The 19,586-nt window shown below is 54.4% G+C and overlaps 1 protein-coding gene across 1 annotated transcript in view; it reads left to right on the forward strand.

Annotated features, from left to right (window-relative positions):
• The window catches only part of CMIP (c-Maf inducing protein), a 223,102-nt gene extending 204,316 nt beyond the window's left edge, over positions 1-18,786 (forward strand). Inside the window, exons 11-21 of the mRNA XM_090259536.1 lie at positions 1,071-1,136; positions 2,381-2,407; positions 2,676-2,724; positions 5,317-5,424; positions 7,802-7,918; positions 9,433-9,573; positions 10,314-10,361; positions 11,816-11,962; positions 12,789-12,894; positions 14,270-14,340; positions 16,852-18,786. Of these exons, the coding sequence (XP_090115662.1) occupies positions 1,071-1,136; positions 2,381-2,407; positions 2,676-2,724; positions 5,317-5,424; positions 7,802-7,918; positions 9,433-9,573; positions 10,314-10,361; positions 11,816-11,962; positions 12,789-12,894; positions 14,270-14,340; positions 16,852-16,905 (934 nt within the window). The 3' untranslated portion in view covers positions 16,906-18,786. The remainder of the gene's footprint in view (positions 1-1,070; positions 1,137-2,380; positions 2,408-2,675; positions 2,725-5,316; positions 5,425-7,801; positions 7,919-9,432; positions 9,574-10,313; positions 10,362-11,815; positions 11,963-12,788; positions 12,895-14,269; positions 14,341-16,851) is intronic.
• The last annotated feature ends 800 nt before the right edge of the window (positions 18,787-19,586 follow it).

The following is a 19,586-nucleotide window of genomic DNA, read 5'->3' on the forward strand; positions in this document are numbered from 1 at the left end:
ACTGCCATTAGCAGTGACTGTAAAAAAAAAAAAAAAAACCCTGGCTGCTGTGGCTCAGTGGATTGAGCATTGGCCTGCAAACCAAGTGTCGCTGGTTCGATTCCCAGTCAGGGCACATGACTAGGTTGCACGTCAGGTCCCCAGTTGGGGGTGTGAGTGAGAGGCAACCACACAGTGATGTTTCTCTCCTTCTCTTTCTCCTTTTCCCTCTCTCTAAAAATAAATGATTTTTTAAAAAATTCTGTTATCTGGACACAGAATAGAGTTATCCAATAGATAGGAAGGTTGACCCAAACTATTATACAAATAAATGGCCTGTGATTTTTACTTTTTATGAATCAGTCAGTTCTGGTCAATGAAAGGTGAGAATGGCTTTGCTTTCCCAGCCTAACCCCTTTGTGTTAGTCTACTCGGGTTTCCATAACGAAATTACACAGACTGGGCGGCTTAAAAACAGTAATTTCTTTTCTGGAGGCTGGAGCTCCGAAATCAAGTTGTGGGCAGGGTTGGTTTCCTTAGACCTTTCTCTTCGGCCTGTCGATGGCCATCTACTCTCTGTGTCCTCACGTGGTCATCCCTTTGGGTGTGTTTCTTCTACAACAGCACCGATCATATTCGATCAGGACCTACCTATGTGACCTCATTTTACCTTAATCACCTCTGTAAGGGCCCTCTCTCCAAATAGTCACATTCTGAGGTGCTGGGGTGTTAGGACTTGAACATATGAGTATGAATGTAGGTGGTGTGTGTGTGTGCCATGTTTCAACCTATAACACCCCTGACAGTTCAAAAGATGGAAGGAACAGTGACCACATAGCCTGGGTTCAGAGTCCTGGAGGAATGCAATCCCAGGGAGCTAGGGGCCAGCCCCTTCAGTCGCCATATGGAAGTCATCAGGCCTCGCGGCCACGCTGTAGACACCAGCTCCCTGGATACTGAGATGGTCAGAGCAGAGCTGGTGCCATGTGAGTCTCTGCCAGATGCTCGCCCCCTCTTTGGCCATCCACGACAGCACGCTGTAAACCTCTCCTGGTCCAGACCAAAACTGACGTCACCCCTTCTCCTTCTAGGTCAGACTACGATGACTGGAGACCGTCTCTGGCCAGCTTGCTTCAACCCATTCCATTCCCCAAAGAGTAAGTCCCGCACATGCCTCTGACCTGGGAGAAAAACCTCCGCCAGTCACGTCACGGGACACACCAGGTCCCCCTGGGAATACCATGGACCACCGTGGGACATGGAGATGTGGTTCTCAGCTTTGGGACCCTTGAGGAGATGTCACCCCCTTTGAAAAATGGGGAAACTGCCTCATGGCATTGTTAGGGTTCACTGAGTTGAGGATACAAACAGAGCTGTCCCCACTATGTCTCATGCAGTCAAGTTAGTGGTTTTTATTACACGTCAGACAGGGACTGGCCTCTACTCTCTCCGAGGCTATGGTTAAAAAAAAAAAAAAATGCATGTGGAATCACTCTATATGTCATACAGCGATATGCTGAAAGCTGTCTTATTATGTCCATTATGATTATTATTAGCTCATGTTCCACAGTGAGTTGGCCAGAAATGGACCCTTTGACTGTCTTGCCGGCCCTTACCCCAATATTGAATCTATCGCAGAATAGGGAGAAAACTGCCTGGTGGATAATGGCCTGCGGAGAAGATTTGTCTAAACCAGGCCTTAAAATGCCTCCAGGCCTCTATTTTAATAGATGTGAAGAAGCCAGGCCTTGGGAGGCAGCTGGGGTTCTCTCAGGAGCCCATTAACAAGCCTGTGTTTATGAAATGTGGCTCTCTGAGGGGGACATTACACTCAGTAATTGCCCCATTTGCTGGCTTGGCGGGTCCCTGGGGCCCCCAGGACCCAAGACTGGAGAAATCTGACTCCTGAGAGCCGCTGCTGCATCTCCAAAGAGCAGTGATGTCATTGGCTGCTGCCTCTGTCTGCACAGCCCTGGGGACACACTTGACAGTGGGCCCATGATGCAATTCAGTTGGACGATCGTCCCTGAATGTCACCCTGATGTGCAACCTTAATTAGTATTGCTGTGCCTTAATTGTGGAACAATTAACCAACACACCTGGGTCCCCGGTATCCTCGTGCAGGCACATATGCTCACAGCATCCAGCTAGCGCCTCTCCTGTTTACAGGTGTGGGCACTGGGGTGGCTTGGAGTGTGGGGGCTCACTTGCTCACTCATCAAAGGAGGCCTTTGTTTCGCAGCTTCAAGTAGGGACAAAATGTCAGTGTTTCATTCCCAGCTTCCCCTTCATTCTTCGAGTCCGACATAAAGCCAGGCCGTCCCCAGAGGAAGATCTCTGGATCATTGTGCTGTTTCGAAAACACCCTGCTAACGCACTCTTCCTTTTGTTTGTGTTACAGAGCTCTCGCACACGAGAAGTTCACCAAGTGAGTATTTAGGCAACGCCCTGGTTACCTTCTTCTGGTACGAATGTCCTCTGTCCTGAGGTCATCCCCAGCAGCCAGCCCTCCCTCCAGCCCATTGTCTGTCACGTGCATTCTGGGAGGCTCCGGGAAGTTCTGCCACGCACGTCCAGGCCCGTCCAGGAGTTTCCTCATCCTGCCAGCTCAGCCAGTTTTCCTCCCCTCACCCCCTGTCCTGGTCCACCTAAGCCGGGCCCCTGGGAGTGACTGTGTCCCCACCCGTCTCTTTCAGGGAACTGAAGTACGTGATTCAGAGGTTCGCTGAAGACCCGCGACAAGAGGTGAGGCCTCTTGTCCTCCTCAAAGGCCTGCTGTCGGGGCTTCAGCAAGATGCACATGGGCCCCTGTGGGCTCTGTCAGGGCCCCCTGGTCACCCATGGGTGTTGAGAACAGTTTACAGAGGCTCCCTGCCTGTGCGTAAACAGAGCCCCGCCCGAGCTTGGCCCTGGCCCTGACATCAGTGTTGTCCTGTAAACACAGGCTCACAGGGTGGTCCCTCCGCTGGCAGTTTCTCGTGGGACCACAGGCCATGAGTGAGGGGAGGCTGCACAGGGTCTCTGCGCCAGCGCTGAGACAGCATCGGATTCTCTGGGGTCCTGCTGTTCGGGGAATCAGCATGGAGAAATCTGAGCTGGGTTTTCTTTGCTGAGCAGATGGCGGAGAGCCTCCCTGAGGGGCTCCGCTGTCCCTCAGACAGTTGGGCTTTAGGGAGAGGGCAGCCCTCCACCCAGAGCCTGTGAGTGTAAACAGGATGCTGGGTGGGCTGGGAGCCCCCTCAGCTGTTCCCCGCTGCGTCAGTGTGACCGTCATGTGCTCACCCTGTGTCAGGCATGTGCATTTCCTCATTTAACCCTCGTACATGACCCTGGGAGCAGGCTCTGTATATCCCCATTGTACAGCAAGTTACCCTCCTTTCAGAGTAGAGAGAACTGGTTCCGTTACATCCCCAGGATCGCACAGCTGGGACATGCTGAGGCAGGATTCGAACCCAGGGAGTCTGGCTGTAGAGCCTCTGCGGTAACCAGCTCTGCAGCAAGCACACTGGGCCAGGCAGGGCTGCGGAGACTGCAGGATGCTGGCCCTGCCTTGAGGATCTCAGGCCCCCTTCTCTATGCATGTGGTTCCCGGATGCGGGTGGTCTGTCTCCTCTCTGCACACGGGTTCCGGGATATGAGTGCGTCTGGCCCCAGCGGCAGCGGGGTAGCACCAGCCAAGCAGAGTGGGAGAATAAGGATGGGCAGAGAAGAGAGTGAGTTATTCTCCATGAAGCCAGAATTTATTCTCTTCAGGCCATGCTATAAAGCCTCGTTCTACAAGGATCTAGAAGGCTCTAGTTCTAAAACACCATGATTCTAAACCCTGATTCCAAAAGCGATTCTCAGGCCTAATGGGAAAAAGCAGAACCAGCGGGTAGGAAGCTTCTAACTTGTGGGACCAGTGATTCTCAGAATTCCCCTGGAAAGTGAGCCTTTATTTCAGACACAGACTTTGAAGTTTGAAGAATAAAAGTGGTACCAGCTGCTTCCCAGAGTAGAGAGGCAGAGCCAAGTGCTAGGAGGGAAGCTTCCAAGCCAGGATGACATATGGGGCCCAGGGGCTGCTGGGAATCGAGCCCCTTCCCGCAGGCGCCTCGCCCTCCGCCTCCTGACGGCCGCCTCCTTTGATTCCCTCTCCCGTTTCTCCCTTCTCTCCCTCCATTCTCCACTCCTGCTTTCTCCCTCCTACATGAAGCCAGAGTTGTTTTCTTAAAACTTCTTTACTATATTTGTCAAATAGGGTTTCATACCCCTGATTCCTTAGTTCTTTGAAGTCAATAACATTTGACATCCTTCCAACTCCGAGGGAAAAATCAAAGCCCCACAGCCTCTGTTTTCTGTTTCCTTGTATGTGTATGGTGATCAGTTGCATGTCTGTGAGTGAGTGACTCCTGGCAGCAGCCGCCCTTCAGTCCTGAAGGACATGATGGGGCACATCTCTCAGCTTCCTTCTGAGGACAGGAAGGAGGAGAAGAAAATAAAGGCCTATGTTTCTCCATCTCTCTCTCTCTGTGCAGTTACCGCAGTGGCCGGGGTGGGTGTGGAACTGTTTCCCCCAAACACACACACGTGTTTGCATACACGCATACCCACGCCAAGCCGCATCGACAGGTGTTGCTTTGGGGAAGAGGTTGACAGCCACAGCGAGAGCTGTGCTTTGGACACTAAAATGGCCCCCACCCTGCAGAGAGACCCTTCTAGGGGAGGCACAGAGACTCAGGAGGTGCACAGGGGACTTACGGGGGGGGGGGGGAGTCCCAGCGAGAGAGAGAGAATGAGCAGGACAGACCGAGCGAAGGGGCAGCACCCATGAGGGTGAACCAGTACGGTCGGGGTGGGAAGAAGGCAGATACCCAGAGGAAGAGGGGCAGATGACGTGGAAGTGAGGGCCAGTAATGGGGGAAGCAGAAACCCGGAGAACGGGTGGAGCAGAGAAAGAGAGGCGGGGAGAGAAGGACAGAGAAGAGAACAGAAAGAAATGCCTCTCACCACCCCCGCAAAAAGCACAGGAGGACTGGGCTGAGTCTGAGCAGTTGCTTCCAGTGCCTCTCCCTCCCCTGATAACAGCCACAGAATTTTCAGGCAGCTCACCAAGCCAGGCTGGGCCCTCTAGCCCACAGGGCGGGTGCTGATGGCTGGAGCCCCCATCGTGGGTACCAGTTTTCTCAAAGGGCTTTCCCCAGGATTGAGTAGAAGACTGGGGTCTCTAGGCTTAACAGTTAAACAGGTTCCTTAATTGCAGGACTGGCCCGAGCCTTTGACGTTGCGTGTGTAGGTCGTGGGTCAGCGTTATGGAGGGTCTGAGAGGCTCTGACCATGTGCCTTTCCTCTGCGCAGGTCCACTCCTGCCTGCTGAGCGTGCGGGCTGGCAAGGACGGCTGGTTCCAGCTCTACAGCCCCGGAGGGGTGGCCTGCGATGACGACGGAGAGCTGTTCGCCAGCATGGTACGTGGGGCGGCCGCCCTCACTGGGAGCTCTGGGCACTGGGGTCCTCATCCTCACAGCGAAAGAGCTGCCCCGAGCCCCTGTGGCCACCTGGGAATTTCCTGGCTAAAATGACGCTGGTGGTGAGATGGCAGTGATGACATCTGCAGTGTCATTGTGTCATTTTTCACCTAAGCAGGCACTGAGCCAGGGGCTTGAGTTCTTCTCTCACTCAGTCTCACTCAGAAGTATGAGAAGTGGCACTGCTACTCCGTTTTACAGACGAGGAGGCTGCAGACCAAGGTGTTAGCTGCCCAAGCTCACCCAGTCCTTGTAGTGGCAACGTTAGGTCCAAGGGACTGAGCGCGCACAGGGATTCTACAAAGCGCTGCAGATCCATCTCATCCTTGAGGTGAGAAGCCAAGGTCAGCTTGTTCGTCCCGCATAAGAGGTGGGAGATACAAGGTCACCAAACCGTTAACTGCACCCAGGGTGGCTTTGGGACTTCCCGTTGTGTCAAACACCTGACATGCACTATTCTCTTAATCTTCACAGCAACCCCATCCCTTCATTATGCCCATGTTGAAATAGGCCCAGAGAGGTGCATGGCTTGCCCAAGGTCACACAGGCCTTCCGACTCCTAGCCCCTCCCTTGACCCAGGCCCAGGCTGCCCAGAGCTGGCCACTCCTCCCAGGAGAGCAGAGTGTCTGTCTCCTGAAAGGAGCACAGACTCCCACCTCCCAGGCCAGATGCTCCTCCAAGTGGCGGCAGTCTCAGGTATCTCCTCTGCTGCAAAACCAACTCAGTTCCGCCATCACACCTGTTCTCAAGCCTGAGATGGCAAGCGTGTCAGCCAGCCTGGTTCAGATCGCAGCTCTGCCATGCACTACGTTGGTCACCTTGGCCTGGTAACCTGCCTCTCTGGGCTTCAATTTCCCTATCTGTAAAACAGTGAGTATAGTGTTGGCTTCTTGGGGTTACCATGGGGATTACATGCAAGGATAGATGCAGGGCCCCGCACACATGCATGCCCAGAAGTGACAGCTGTGATGACTCTCTGCTGGTGGCCACTCGGCCGGGCGAGCTACTCATGAAGCATTGTTCCTGCAGTGACGACATATCAAGGCACTGCCTCTGGAAACTTTCTTGAAAAGGGGCTTATTTTTAGGTTCTTTTTTGTAAGCACTCGCTCTCCACTCCTCACCTGCTGCCTGACAGTCCCTTCTGAGTGCGCTGTGCATCCTGGAAGTATAGGCTCCACCGCCTGCACCTCCCCTCTCGCCTTTCCCAGCTCCTCTGAGGTCCCAGCTTCACCATGGCAATGCCCGGTGGTCCCCCAACCCCTGTGTGAGACAGATTTCAAGGGGCTGGCAGCTTCATAGCCAGAGAGATTGCATTGGGTGCCAGAGTTGTTAATGATGGCGCAGAAAACATATACATGGGAAGGAAGGAAGCGGGCAGCCCCTGGGGTGGCAAGCAATGCGCCGTTTCCATGGAGACTTGTGGCGAGGAAGAGGTCCCCTTGATTAGGCCACTGTTTCCAGCCATTTGGACATTTGCTATTGTGTGAAGTCAAGGAGAGCAAATGAGGTGTTGGGGCCCCTAGCTCTTGGGCTCAGTCTCCAGATACCAGAAAGAAGCACAGTTCCCTGGGGTAGATGGGGCTGCCCCATCTACCCCAGGATGGAGCAGAATTTGCCCATTGGATTTCTGGGGGGGGCAGTCACTCAAAATACCTTCAGAGCTTACAGAGGCTTGGGAAGGGGAGGCAGGGCTCTATACCATCCCGTGTCCCATGAGGCTGGGCCCCCACACCCTGAGCAAGGGCTGCCCGCAAGTTCCCGTCAGGTTCAACAGTGCTGAGAACCCAGAGTGCTGAATGTCAGCACAGTCGCGAAGGCGGCAGGGAGGGGGTCTTTTGGGGGGGAGGGGCTATAAAATGTACATGATATAAAATTTACCATCTCAGCCATGTTTGGTGCGCGGTTCAGTGGCATTAAGTATATTGACATTGTTCTGCAATTGTCTCCGCCGTCGTCCATCCCCAGAACCTCCGTCTCCCCACACTGAATCTGTCCCCACTAAACTACCCCTCGCCCCCCGGTCCTGGCCCCTGCTGTTCTTCTTTCTGTCTCTGAACCTGACTGCTCTAGGTCATCACACGAGAGCAGTCCCACTGGGTTTGTCCTTTTGTGGCTGGCTTCCTCAGCACAATGTCCTTGAGGTTCATCACCCTGGGAGCATGTCAGGAGGGGTCTTTGAAATCTCCCTGGGGGGCTGGGAGTCATGTCAGGTCTTTCTCTGCAGACAGGGCGTGGTCTGATCTGTTTTTTGGTTTCCCAAATCCACACGCGGACAGCAGGGACTACCCTTCACCTGCGCCGTCTCTCTTCACAGGTGCACATCCTCATGGGCTCCTGTTACAAGACCAAAAAATTCCTGCTCTCCCTGGCAGAAAACAAGCTGGGACCCTGCATGCTCCTGGCGCTGAGGGGCAACCAGACCATGGTGGAGGTAAGGCGCCGCCCTGAGTCCCTGGCAGGGCTGCTGGCTCACCCGCTCCCTGGTCCCTGTTGAGCGAGCACTAAGCCCAGGGCTGTAGGAGCTGGAGACATGGCAGCAGCCGAGGCAGGTGCAACCCAGCCCTTCTGAGCTGAGTGGGCAGGAGGCCTTTGTCCACCAAGTTTCTCATTTCATTGGTGATCTGCATCGTCCAAATGCTCGGGGGTGGTTTCTGTTCCATTTGTCTGTTGCGTAACAGACCAACCTAAATGGGAGCTTCAAACAATAACTCTCACTTATTTTGCTCATGGAGCTTGGGGTGACTGAGCTCAGCTGACCAGTTCCCATCTTGGATCTCTCGTGGGGTCACAGTCAGGTGGGAGCTAGGCTGGGTCACCTCCAAGACTCCTTCACTCCAGTGTCCAGTACTGGCTTGAGAGGACTCAATCACCTGAGCTCCCAGGCCTCTCTTGCACGCAGCACACACCGACCCCAGCCCCTCATGCCCTCTCTCTGCTCCTCTCCCGTGGCCCCAAAGTTTTCAGAGTCACTGTGCAAAGAGAGGCCAGCCAGGAGCCATATTGCTTTCCCTAACTAGCCACAAAAGTCAGGCTGCCTCACTGCCCCTGCCACCTGTTAAAACTCAGTCCCCAGGGCTGGGCTGTGGTCAAGGGGACAGGAGTAGACTTTACCTCTCAGCGGTAGAGCGTCAGAGTGCCAGAGGTTCCCATGCAAGGGGAGTAACCGTGAGACTTGCAGACAGAGGAGTTAGCAAGAGGCAGGAGCAGAGCCTTGCAGGCTGTGGGGACTGCACCCACCAAAGCCCCACTGCGGGAGGCTTGGTGGAAGAGGACAGCGGAGGCCAGGGCGCTAGGACAGAGTGTGTCCAGGGGCAAGAGGCTTGGGATGCAGGTGGCCTACTGGTGCCCAAAGGTCCTGGTGAGGAGTTTGGAGTTTAGACACTGGTGTCCTGGAGCAGCCCGTGAGCCATTGACTAGTGGGAGGGGTCCTGAGTGCCTTGCTGGGGGACTTCAGGGGAGAGGCGTGAGCAGGAGCAGTGGTGTGAGGGCTGGCCTGGCTCTTCTGGGCGAATGAGAAGAGAAAGGGATCTCAGAGGTGCCGCTGTCAGCCTGTGCACAGGCAGGAAGGGCTGGGGAGGAGAGTGTGCGTGTGCAGCTGCCTGAGGCCCTCCGGGAGGCGGTGCAGTCGGTGCCCGTGTTCCCCAGGCTCCAGTTCAGTGAGTGTGCCTGAGCGCCTGGTGTGCTTCGTTTCTGTGTGCGTTACTAAAAGCCTGCTTGCTGTGCGCTCACCTGGGGGTACACCAGTGCTCCCATTGTACAGATTCAGGAAGCTGGGGTGGTTGCTTTGCACAATGTCACACAGCCAGAAATGCAGAGGCAGGAGGGTGGGCTGCTGATTTTCAAAACACCCTTAGGGTGTGTGGGGCCCCCGTTTCCACCCTTTAAGGAGCAGCCCACCCCGAGTCGCGCGCTGGTGGTAACGCGCCCCCCCCATGCCCTTGGCAGATCCTGTGCTTGATGCTGGAGTACAACATCATCGACAACAATGACACGCAGCTGCAGATCATCTCAACCCTGGAGAGCACCGGCGTGGGGAAGCGCATGTACGAGCAGCTGTGCGAGCGGCAGCGGGAGCTGAAGGAGCTGGTGAGAGCGGTGGGACCATCGCGCCCGTGGGGACCTCTGTCCCACCGAGTCCCCTCTAGACCCAAAGGGGTCACAGCTCCCACCACTTCCCAGGTCATCAAAGAGAGGCACAGAGAGGTCAAGTCAGTGGCCCGAAGTCATACAGTTTATTGGGGTCCTGGCCAGGATTGCATCCTGTCTCATCCCCAGAGCCATGCATGGCAGGCGCTGTCTGTGCCCACCCTCCTGCCCCACATCTCCACATCCCGTTTCAGTGCGTGGGGCCTTGGTTTTCAGATGCCGGCACCTCTCTTGGCCAGACGTCTTTCTCTGTCCACATGTGTGCATAGCAGGAAGTGGTGGGGAATTCACATCCCCTGGTCTCCTGGAGCAGCTCCTGAGCCATTGACTAGTGGGAGGGGTCCGTGAACACTGCAGCTCGCTCAGTGCTCAGGAAGGGTGGCTCTGAGGCATGACTCCTCCACTTCCCGGAGGTACCCAGAGGCAGCTGGGTTGATAACAGCACCTTCCATTAGGGGCCTTCATGGTCTCACTTCCCCGCTCCCCTGATTCTTGGGGTCACCTCTTGAATAAACCACCTGTGCTCAAACCATGTCTCGGGGTCTGTCCCCAAGACCAAGACCACCATGTTGCCTTCTGTAAGAAATAAACATGGCACCAGGAGTGGTGTTAATAAAGGTGGGGGTGCAGGGAGGAGACTCGGGAAAGAAGGGTCATAATCAGCCTGGTCTCTGTTGCAGCAAAGGAAAGGCGGGCCCACCAGGCTAACACTGCCCTCCAAGTCCACAGTGAGTTGGTTTTGTTCTCTCTGCGGGGCCAGGTGGAGGGAAGAAGGTGGGTTGGTCCTCCCTGCTGGGGACGCAGATAGTGTCTGTTGGAGGTGATGGGGGGAGGTGAACTAAAACCCATAGTACTTGAACGGCCAGCTTTTTTAGGACGAAACCAAACATTATGAAAACGATTATTGTTTATTAATGTTAATGTTACCAGTTCTTATTAATAATAATGGTAATAGCTAATATACATTGAGCATTTATGTACCAGATACGGTGTTAAGTTCTTTTATCCTCACAACAACCCACGGAGATTGGTGCCTCTTACCATCCTCATTTGCAAGGGATCTTAGTTTCTGATATCCTGATGCCCCACCATCCTTGGCACGTGGCTTCTACCTCATGGTCTAAAAAAGGCTGCTCAGGCTCCAGCCATCTTGTCTGCATACCAACCAGCAGGAAGAAGGAAGAGGCAAAGATGAACATGACCCTTCCCTTTAATGATCTTCACAGAAGTTCCATTTGACACATCAACTTATACAGTATTCCCTCACTTGTCGCGGGTATTACGAACTAGACCCGCCCCACCCCACCCCACCCCCCCCACGATAGGTGAAAATCCGCGAAGTAGGAACCTTACATTTATTTTAGTATTTATATGTATTTTAAGGCTTTATAAACCCTTCCCACACACTTATAAACCTTTCCCAGTCCCTTATTAACCTTTTCCACACTTTTATAAACACTACTTAGGTTCTTAAACATATTTTACACTCTTAAACCTACGTAACTTTTAAAAATATACGTATACAGTACCACAAAATCCCGTGATATAGCAAAAAATCTGCAATAAATAATTAAATATAATATTTTTAAAAATCCTGCAATACAGTGAGGCTGTGATAAGTGAACCGCAATATAGAGAGGGACTGCTGTTTATCATTGTCCAGATTTAGCACATGGCTGAAAAATTAGCCTTAATTCAGGACTGATAGGTGGCAGCCATAACTCAAGAATTCGATCACTAAGATGGAAGGGAGAATGGATATCAGCCTCAACTACCTCACAGTCTAGGGCTCAGATATTCGTCAACCTCCACAGTCCTGTGAGTTGAGGGGCTGTGGTGCCTCAGTGTCCCCACGTGGTAAGTGGGCACAGGCTGTGGCCTGGGAAAGTGGGGTATGTCTTTGCACACACGCGCCGGTGGGAAGGACTTGGCCTTGGAACACCCCAGTTAGTGACTCAGGGTGTGAGTCATAGCACTGAAGGCTCTTTCCTCCGCCTGGCAGCCGCCACCCACAGGGACAGCCCCTACCTTCCTGACACTCCTCTTGGCCCAACTGACCAAGCCATGTGGTCACCTCAGGTCCTAGGGCAAAGGAAAGGAGATGGGGAAAGGGGATGGGAGGACTCAGGGTCTTGGGAGTTCCCGGCAGCCCCTGAGCTCCCGCCTGCCCATCTGTTTGCAGGATGCAGACTTGGCTCGTTTGCTGAGCTCCGGCTCCTTTGGAAACCTGGAGAACCTCAGTTTGGCCTTCACCAATGTAACCAGTGCCTGCGCTGAGCACCTCATTAAACTGCCTTCTCTCAAGCAGCTGAACCTGTGGTCCACTCAGGTATGTACTGCCCACTCTGCGCCCTGTATTCTCTTCTGTGCGCGCTGTACCCTGGCCCCTGCCCCCTCCTCCCTGCCTCCTGCACCCTCCTCCACACCCCCTGCACACTTGTCCATGGCCGGCCTTTCTGCCCAGAGCCCAAGGCCCAGGCGCTTGATTACCGTACCCCCTCCCTGGCTCAGCAGCCACTCCCCAGAGGTCAGAGGAGGCACAGAACCTCAAGAAGCCCAGTGGCCCATTTCACAGTTGGAGCTGCTGAGGCCCAGGGCAGAGGAGTGCCAGGTAGAGCTGAGAAGCAGGGCCTCCTGTGCTTGTTGGTGGCTGTGGGCCTCTTCCTTATAATAACGACCACAGCACTGCCACGGTCAGTATTGCTCAAGCTGATAAGCACTTAGCATGGGTTAGCACAAGTGGTCTCCGCACCTGTGATGTGTTGGCCGCGCCATCGCTCACTCTCAGCATTCCCATCAGTTTGCCTTCTGGGCCCAACCCACCTACTCCATCCTCGTCCTTCCCCGGGAAAGGCCACCTCCCTTCCCATTCACAGCCCTCCTTGTCAGGTGGCTAACCCAACATTCAGGGAGGGTCCTTGCTGGGCCCATGTCCCACCAGCAGAAGCTAGATTGGAACCCAGGTCAGGAGAGGCATTTGAGTCTGGAGAGAAGTGAGAACAGCCCAGGCCCCGAGGCTAGGAGGGCTGTGGGCCTCCAAGCTGGGCTCTGTCCCCTGCCTGCCGCCCACAGCTGCCCCAGCCTTGGGGTCCTTTCCTAGGGGGGCCTGGGGACCCGAGTTAGTCTCCAGCACTGAGAGTTTCTGTGCCACACAGTTTGGAGACGCCGGCCTGCGCCTCCTGTCGGAACACCTCACCATGCTCCAGGTGCTGAACCTGTGCGAGACGCCTGTCACTGATGCTGGCCTGCTGGCCCTCAGCTGTGAGTACTGATGAGACCACCAGGGTGGCTGAGGGCCCGCTTCCGTTCATCGTTCATGTGCTCATCATTCGTTCCCCATGACACCATGCACTGTGCCATGTGCTGGGATAGAGTCATTCAGTCGCAAGTGTTTATTGAGCACCTACTGTGTGCCAGGCACCATGCTAGGTGCTAGGAACAAAACAGGAAAATAGCCCTGCCCTCATGGAGCCTAACAGTTAACAGCAAAACAAAACATGAATACAGCCAAGCTCATACCCTCCTGACATTGTCATAGCCCTGAGGGACCAAGTTCAAGGAAAGTACTCCAGGACATTGCTACTGTACTCCCAATCCACCTGCACCATCACCTGGGAGCTGGTTAGAAATGCAGGTTCTCAGGCCCCGCCCCAAACCTGCAGACTCAGAAACTGCATTTTAATAAATGTGTGGGTGATTCCTGGCACACTGAAGTTTGAGGAGAGCTGCGCTAATAGAAAGAGCCACACAATACTCACTCAAGGAACCTCGAAATGACAGTTTCTGAATCCAACCCTCATCGACTGAATGAAAATACTGGGTAGCGTTGAGCCAGGGACCTACAGTTCTCATGTCAGACCCTTGGTTTAGATGAGAGGCCATGTGCATCAGCTGGGAGGAATCAAGGAAGGCATCCAGGGTGGTGATCACATCTGGGTGGGAAAGACAGATGCTGGACAGTGGCCATGACTTCTACAAAGCTGTTGGCAAATTTGGGGTGGTTGGAAGGGGTGCAGGCAGGTGACAGGGTAAATGGAAGGCAGAGAGGATGAGATTTGGAGCCACTTACCTGCCAATGACATTATCATTGGAGTCACACAGCATGGGTGGGGGCCCTGGGTAACAGTGTAGGTGCCTGGGCCTTGCTCCGGCCCCTGGCTTCACAACTCTGGGAGTGGGACAAGACAGTCACGTCTTTAACAGGCTCCCTGTGCCACACTTGATGCAAACCAAAGTTTTTTAGGCCTGCTTGTGAGAAGCCACGGGCTTGAGTCAGCTTCCAGGGTCCCTTGCAGGGAGGGCCAGGCCCATTCCATCAGGGCTTGTCTGGGGTGAGGCATCACGAGTTCTGGGGACATCTGGTCCAGGCAGGGGAGCGACAGGCCAGAGGGACCAGAAGAGATGGAGGCTCAGAGGGCAGGGGAGAACGTGGGCCCAATTTAGAACAGCATGTGCCTGAAGCAGACTTCCTACACCGAGCTGCCCCCTAGCTGTGCCTCCTCCCCACCCCCATCTCCCAAGCGGGGACCTTAGCATCTGTACTCAATCGCCCCACTTGCCCAGATCTTACCTGTAGCTTCCCCTTGTGGGGGCCCACCCACCAACCTAATGACTGTGTCTGTCTGTTCTCGTCCAGCCATGAAGAGTCTCTGCAGTTTAAACATGAACAGCACCAAGCTCTCGGCTGACACCTATGAAGATCTGAAGGTAATTCGTTCCATCCTTCTTTCCTTCCCCCAGCCAGCATCCAGAGAGGAGTGCTCTGTGCTCCTAGAGCCTGCTTTCCAGGAGGAGAGGGTATTACACCAGCAGAGAAGCTAGTAAAGAAAAGAATGGCAGGTGGAAAGAAGGGTTGGAAGGAGGGAGGGCCTGTTTGGCATGGGGTGATGGGGCAGTCCCTGAGCGGAGACCCCAGAATAAGGAGCCAGGGATGCAGGGGGCGAGAGGCAGCACTAGGGCAGGGGTCCTAAGGGCAGAAAGGATTGCAAGAACTGACTCTGTAGCAAACGTGACTAGAGAGTGAGAAAGAGCAGAGACTGGGGCAGACCCAGTAAACCCGCGTAGGTCATAGAAGGACTCTGGAATTTGTCCCAAGTTCAGTGGAGACCTCCGAGGCTCTAAGCAGGGTAGAGAGTTATGCTGTGTCAAGCTTGGTCTGGCTGTTACATGGAAAAGAGGTTTTTGAGGGGAAATAGGAGCGATAGTAGAAGCAGGACCAGTGCATGCACACAGTAAGAGCCAGGCTGGAGAGATGGAACTGGGGAAGGAAAGAGACTCTGACTAGTGGAATTTTGTCTTGGGAGTGGGGGATTGGAGGAACTGGGCCTTCAGCAGACTCTGGCCACCCTGTCATCCTGGGCTCGGCACCAGTGCCCCAAGAGGAGTAGACAGGGCTGTGGAGAGAACCAGGGTGCTGGGAAGGGAGGGCTGGGCCCAGGAGCACGGTGGGCCAGGGACATACCGGCACCTGCGCACCCTGGGAGCTGCTTGGAGGGGCCCTTCGGCTGCTCATGGCTGAGGCCCCCTCTTCAACAAGGCGGTGACAGCTTACCAGTCTCTCCCACCTCCACCTCAGCCAGGCCTGCAGCCCAGGGCTTCTTCCCTGGCTAAGCTCCAGATACCTCCAGAGCACCTACTTTGTGTCAGGCCCATGCTGGGGATGGGGACACTGAGGAGTGGCTGGCTTATCTGTGGCCAGGAGGAAGCCCAGCTGACAGTGGCCAGAGAGGGCTTGGGGGCCAGCAGCGAGGAGACAGCCAGCTCCACTCACTGAGGCAGAAGAATTTTCACAAACGGGAGTCTTGAGAAGTGAGTTTGCCAGGCAGGCAGAAGAGACAGCTGGCCACAAGGTCCTGAGGGGCATGCAGAGAGGGGACGCAAGGGTGCAGGATGGGCCAGGGCAGTGCCCACCCGGGTGCCCATACACGGGGCTCAGACCTCAGCCCCATCTGCCTCACTCAGACACTTGCCAGGAGTGCCAACTCCAGGGTCCGCAGTCCTGCTGCATCCAAATGGGCACGTGAACACCACCCCAGGGATTCCTGTGCACACAGAAGTCAGAGAAGCACTGGTTCCTAGTGTCCCTGAGTTCCGCATGCCAGAGACCTAAACGTGGCCAAGACCAAGCTGGAAAGGGCTGTAGCAAGCCACGTGTGAGGAAGTCACTTTCAGTAGATGCTCTGTTTTCTAACATTTGGGACACACGTGGTGCCAGTTTGGTGACACTGGCCAGTGACACCCAGCCTCCGTGTGGTGGGGACTCGGGGCAGACCAGAGACCGCCAGCCTTCGGGGAGGCCAGGTAGTACACTGCCCAGTCCAACCAGAGCTGCCCGTTTTCAAGAGAACCTGGAAATCTGTGTCCTCCTGTGCAGTCTCCCAGTTTTAAAAGGTCGATTTAAATATTTTTTCCAGTGCTGTACTGGTGAGCGCAGGCCCCAGTTGGTGACCGCCGCCTGGGTATGAGGAGCCATTGAGGGTTGCTGAGCACAGCAGAGAAGCAGTGAAGGGCTGTGTGGGTGTTAAAAGATCTCACTGGCCAGTGCACAGGAAAGGTGGAAAGTGGGGCACACAAAGGCAGGAGACTGGGCAGCAGCCTGTCTGCACAGTGCAGGCTTTTTAGGGAAAAGCCAACAATTTACAAAGAAGGAAGAGAGGAAGCGCGTCTGGGTGGCAGGGATAGAGCAGGAAGCTGCCCTGAGGAATAGCAAGTGGAAGACTGTCCACCGACCCCCCAGTACCTCCAGCTTATAGTGACCCCACTTCGTTCACCCTGTTTCTGAGAATGATGAGGATATAAGCGATTGTAAAAGTGAGATTAGCGCCCTTCTGTAGAGCCCACGACCCTGGGTGGGGGGCGCTCTGGGCTCTCTGTACGCACAGAATCCCTGGCATCGTCCTGTGAGCCTGGGACTGGACTCGGATTTGCTCCACAGATGAGGACCCCGAGGCTCCAAGAGTTTGTGTGGGGGAGGGCTGTCCCAGGTCATGCAGCCAGCAGGTGGTCCAAAACCCCTCTGAGGCAGGGATTTGAGGCAGGGACGTGAAATCCCTGCAGCCTGCTTTCACTAGTCGTCGCCTGCTTTCTCTGGGGCCAGAAACACCCCATCTGCTCTGGGTTCTTTCTGAAGTCACCCAGCTCTGAACACCGGGGAGCAGCAAGGTGGGGCAGGCTCAGCCAGGTTCTGGAAGGGACCAGATCCTTCTTGCTCCCTCGCAGGCCAAGCTCCCCAATCTGAAGGAGGTGGACGTCCGCTACACGGAGGCCTGGTGACGCTCCGCTCTGCAGGAAGGAGTTTGCAACTGCAACACACAACTCTTGACTAATTAGCCGTAGAGCGGCCAGTCCTGGGGTCCCACCCCAGCATCCTGGCTGTGAGATAGATGGGGGAGTCTTTCTGGGGGCAGAGGGCGCTGGGGGAGGGGGTGGGAGGGGGTTCATAAGCACGCCCAGCCCCTGCCTAATTCTCTTAGCTTCATAATTGGAACCTTGACCTGACCTAAAATGGACTTTGTAGCAACCAGAGGAGCATCAGCGGGTCGGGGAGGGGGTGGGTGGGGGGCTTGGGGAGGGGGGACCCTTTGTGGATTTTCTTTGCCTTTGTGTTTAATGCCGTGTGGGGAAAGTCAACTCCGATGCCACCATCACATGACCCCGATGGGCCTCCAGGGCTGAGAAGGATGCTTCCTTCCTCAGAGGCTCCTGCTGAGAGCTCCCTGCCATCCAGACCAGAAGGCCCAGTCCTGGTCCCGTCATTGCACTCACACCGTCCTGTGTCCTCGCCATTGCTATGCAAAGTGATTCTTGTTGTACATAAGATTTAAATAACGCGCCTATTTAAGACATGTTGACAAATTGCAGGTCTGGGACCTGCCTCTTATTTATGAAGTCTCTGGCCCGCCCTCCCGCCCCTGGCGTTTAGTACTGTATAAACCAGTCAGCTGTCGGGGTAGTGGTAGTATTATTATTTTTTTAAGGGAAACAGACAAAAAAAAAAAACCTCCTTGGAAAATTAATTACTTTTTAGTAATGGATTCTGTATGCTAATGCTATCTCCTCATCTGTCTGTCTCTCCGCCCACCTACCACTGTGCATTACCCAGATGTCTCCAACTTCCTCATGGGGTGGGGGTCAAGCTGAGGGAGGAGGCGTGGGGTCCCCACGTTACAGTCTTGCTCCTCCGAGGCCCCAGCTTCCTCTCCACCCCTTTTACACATTTGGAGTGGGGGGGTGCTAACCTGTCGTTCCCCCTGCATACCCAGAGAAAAGCTGCCCCCACCCTTTCCCTGGAGAGCTCCCATCTCTGGTGGCCTCTGCTGTCCCCACCCCTGACAGACACTCTGCGACCTGTGGCCTCCCTGCCCTCCTGTGCTTCCCGTGGTCTCCTCATGCATGCCGCCTCCTTGCATGGTCTCCTGGGAGAAGAGAGAGACATCACCTCCACCCCCTGACTGCCCCCCATGAATGTGACCACTGCTGCGCAGACACCTTTCTGTCTCCCCACCTGCCCTGAGGACAACAACCTCCATTTCTTTTATAAACAGTCGGCTTTTTCTTAATAAGCCCTCACTGTACAGAGCAGCCCCTTTACAGTTTACTTGGGGTCCCCTCTCCCCCAAGCCCCTTTTTCTGTTGTTTTAGCACAAATACGCCCCCTCCAGCACCTCCAGACCTAACCCCCAGTCAATGTAATTGTTTTATATATATTTAATCTTATTCAATGGAAACCATGCTTTTGTCGTTTTATACTTTGCTAGGTAGACTTTATTACCCCCTGACTATGCCCTCATTTTTTTAAAAAAGGAAAAAAAAAAGAAATTGGGTTTCAGTCTTAATTCATTTTATGTGCCAGGTTTTATTTCGTGTGTGAGTGTTCCGTTTTGTGTTTTGTTTTTGTTGTTGTTTTCTGTTGTTTGGTTTTATTCTCTCCCCTCCAGTCCCGTACTTTACAGCACTCTGGTGCAGGAAGAAGCAGAAGCAAAAAAAAAAACAAAAAAAAACAACTTTTTTTTAAAGGAAAAAAAATTACGAACTGAGACATGCCACCTCCCCTTCGCACTGTTGCTTTCCCTGATGGTTATACTACTGTCACGTAGCTGTGTTCAGAGATGTGAAATACTTTCAGGCAAAAATAAACTGTAAGTGACTCATTGACATCTGGCCTTTCTGTGTGGCTTCCAGGGGGTCTTCTGGGGCGAGGGGACAGGAGGGAGCAAGACCCAGGCTGAGAGCTGGGGCTCACCACAGAGTCTGGTCACCTTCTCCTGGGGCGCCAGGTCTTCCTTGTGTGGGGCCGATCTGGACATCAAGGGATGATAAACAGCACCCTGGCCTCAACCTACTCGTCGCCAGTAGCACCCATCCCCAGTTGTAACAACTGTAAATGCCCCCAGATGTTGTCTGCTGTCTCCTGGGGACAAAAATCACCCCCTGCCCCAGGGAAAACCGCTGCTGTGGATCTAGACAGTGTAAGCAGGGGCTCAGGGAAGCTTCTCAGATGAATACGCCTTCTCCCCACCTGGGGGACTCGAACATGCAGCTTCTGATTCTGAAGGTCTTGGGTGGGCTCCAGACTCCGCATTTCCTAGGAGCTTCAGACTGGTTCATAGAGGCTAGAACCATCCATCCAGCTTCCCGCTCCCCGCCCCCCCACCCCCACCCCGATGTTCCCAAGAGGCAAACTTGATGTATCCAAAAAGAGAACAGGGAATTGGAGGCCGGGAGAGGCTGGGTCTCTTGGTCAGGGTCAGCAAAGGGACCAAGATTAGCTGATCAGCAGCATTATGAGAAGATCTCTCCACTGCTGGCTGGTGAATGGATGGAGCTGAGCTGGACAAGGGCGAGGGACCATGTGCACAGTCAGATTCAAGAGAAGCTTAAGAGTAAAACTGCAGAACATGGTGACTGGGATGAAGGGAGGGCAGCAAGGAGTCAGGAGAGCCTTCAGTTTCTTG

The sequence above is a fragment of the Furipterus horrens genome, unplaced genomic scaffold, assembly GCF_987537825.1.
Source record: "Furipterus horrens unplaced genomic scaffold, mFurHor1.1.pri manual_scaffold_13, whole genome shotgun sequence".
In the NCBI taxonomy this organism is placed as follows: domain Eukaryota; kingdom Metazoa; phylum Chordata; class Mammalia; order Chiroptera; family Furipteridae; genus Furipterus; species Furipterus horrens.